Below are 2,697 nucleotides of genomic sequence, written 5' to 3'. Positions count from 1 at the left end.
GCAAAATACCGGGTATTTTGCGGGTATACCTGGAAAACCCCGGGTATACCCGGGTAATACCCGCACTTTTGCATGGTTTCGGCCCCGGGACCACACCGACAGCCGCTACAACTAATGAAAACCTCGCATACCACTTTCGCATACCACTATACCATACCACTCCAAAACTAATCAAAATATCGCCAAATACCGGTCTCATACCGGTAAAGTTTGAGCACTGCTGTCTGCACGTCTCGCGCGCGCGTGAACAGGGCTCCAGGCCCCAAATGACGTGTGAGTGTTAGAGTTGTTTAGTATTGCTAAAAATCTGAGTCGGTTTAGGTTTGTTTGTTGCTGCGCGATCGCGTATTATGATCGGTGTGAAATAGTGAAAACAGCATAGTAGGTGTGAATATAGTAAGTAGTACATGCCCCTGTGTGCTCAGGCAGTCCTCTCTCTAGTGTCTGGACTTGATGAACTCGAACAATGGTATTGCTAAAAATGTGTGTGAACTCGGGGGCACGGGACGCGGCCCAAACGGGGCACAAAAACAGGGGAGGCACGTAGTGACGCAAGGGAGTTTAGGCGACGGTGGCGTCCTATGTTTCGCCCCAATGAGGATGTTCCCCGAGTGAGTGAGTGAGTATTCTTGATACGAAACCAAACAAACAAATCTCTCGAAACCAAACAAACGACGACACCACACCAGTCGACTCGCATCGGTTGCCTCCATGAACAGCGGAGCTCTTTCTCCGCGTCCACACCACACCTGGCTCCAACGTGGACACGCCCATAGTTCTTACGCAAGGAAGGAGTTTTCTTTTTAGTGTGCCTGTGATAGTACTAGCACGCGCCAGTTCGCACCTGTGTCGAGCCTGTCGGCTGCACTTGGTAAGATTCTTTTTAATTTCTTCCGCAGCTTGTTTTGAGGCGCTGCGACTTGGTGCAAGCGACCTCAGGGCCTCCGCCCTCCGCCACGCACCGTGGCCGCCGCCTCGTAGGCATGGCCTCTCTGCAAAGCAAGATCGAGGGCCACCAGGTGAACGAAGTCCGCGAGAAGGTTCGCGCCTTTGCTGAGGTGGCGGCGGCTGTGCGCTCCGACCTGCAGGCGGCGGGCCTGCAGATTTCGAGCGAGATCGCGCAGGAGGACGCCGAGGGCGGTGACAGCTGCCCCGCCGGCTGCAGCCAAAAGACGGTTTACTTTGTGAGGCACGGCGAGGGCGTGCACAACGTGGCCCAGAGGCTGTGGCGCGAGGCGAGCGGATACGACGGTGTCTCCGAGCCGTACACCACCGACAACGACCCGGACGGCAAGTACGTCGACGCCGAGCTAACAGACTGCGGCGTATCGCAGGCAGAGGCGCTGCGGCCACGGACCACCCACTTGGGCGTCGACCTGCTCGTGGTCTCTCCGCTGCGGCGCGCGACGACGACCGGCCTGCTCGCCTTCGAGGCGCACGTGGCGCGCGGCCTGCCCGTGCTGGCGCACGAGCTGCTGCACGAGACGGCGGGTCGCCACACCTGCGACAGGCGGCTGCCTCGCTCCGCGCTCGCCGCGGCGTTCCCGTCCGTGGACTACTCGCTGCTGCTTGACGAGGCGGACCCACTCTGGGGCGACGGCGCCTCGCGCGAGAGCTGCCTCGCGCTGGCGCGCCGCGCCGCCGCCTTCACCCAGTGGCTCGCCCAGCGGCCGGAGCAGCGTGTGGCGGTGGCGACGCACTCGGGCTTCCTGTGCGCGATGATGGTCAGCGTGCTCGGCCTCGGCGGCGAGGGCGCCTGGTTCGGGACCGGCGAGATGCGGACGCTGCGTCTCACCTTCCGCGGCGTGTAGATTGGGACCGATGGTGGTGTCGCGCTTGTGCGACTGCTTGCGAGTTTTGAGAGAGAGGGGGAGAGAGAGACGCTCCGATGGTGGTGTCGCGTTTGTGCGACTGCTTGCGAGTTTTGAGAGAGAGAGGGAGAGAGAGACGCTCGGCGGAGCTCGAGTCGCCGAGAGAGTCGCGAGAGGGGTCCAGCGAGGTATGGGGTGTCCGAGGACGTGTGCTGGCCCCCTGCCACCGGGTGCGACTGCGAGTCTATGCGGTGCGGGCGGGCGGATGGCGTGTCAGCGAGAGCGGCGCTCTCTCCAGACCGACGGGTCATATGGGAAACGCGTTTCGACCACACACCGAATATTTACACATCTCTGACACAAGAGGAACACGATCCTGGGCCGCCGTCTTCCACAGCAGCGACCCTCCGCTCCGCGACCGGCCTCACAGCAAGTTAGCCCGCTCCTGCCGCCCGCGGACGGCGCGCGACTTCGCCTCGCTGGCCAGCTGGCCCGCCCGCTGGCTCGCCTCTGCCGCAGCCTGCCGGAGCGCCTCGCCGCGCCCGTCATCCCGGGTGGCCTCGAGGACCATCCACAGGACGACGACGAGGAGCATCATCACGTAGGGCGGCGGCGGAGGAGGCGGCGGCGGCCGCGGCGCGGGAGATGGGGGCGGCGGCGGCCTCGGAGAGCCGGGCGGCGGAGGCGTCGACGGTGGAGGCGCAGGTAGCGGCGGGTACATGGACGTGCACCTCCCGGGAGGGGAGGGTCGTGCGGGTGATGCGGCGAGGGCGTGGCGAGTCGCGCGGCGCGGGTGTCAAAAGGGGGGGGGGGGGGGGGTGCGCCGGTGCGCTTGGCACTGCACGGCCGGAAGGGCAGTGAGGGCGGCGGAGCCGAGGGCTGCGGC

General features: G+C 64.0%; 1 protein-coding gene across 1 annotated transcript; it reads left to right on the top strand.

The window, feature by feature from the left end:
- The first annotated feature begins 919 nt into the window (after positions 1-919).
- Positions 920-2,122, top strand: EMIHUDRAFT_373746 (hypothetical protein). The gene has a single exon (XM_005779696.1). It carries the CDS (start codon positions 984-986, stop codon positions 1,809-1,811), a length of 828 nt encoding a protein of 275 aa, XP_005779753.1. The 5' UTR covers positions 920-983; the 3' UTR covers positions 1,812-2,122.
- Positions 2,123-2,697: the final 575 nt, after the last annotated feature.

The sequence above is a fragment of the Emiliania huxleyi genome, assembly GCF_000372725.1.
Source record: "Emiliania huxleyi CCMP1516 unplaced genomic scaffold EMIHUscaffold_2285, whole genome shotgun sequence".
Classification (NCBI taxonomy): Eukaryota; Haptophyta; order Isochrysidales; family Noelaerhabdaceae; genus Emiliania; species Emiliania huxleyi.
The sequence above is the reverse complement of the archived record's forward strand: the minus strand, read 5'-3'. Positions and strand labels throughout refer to the sequence as shown.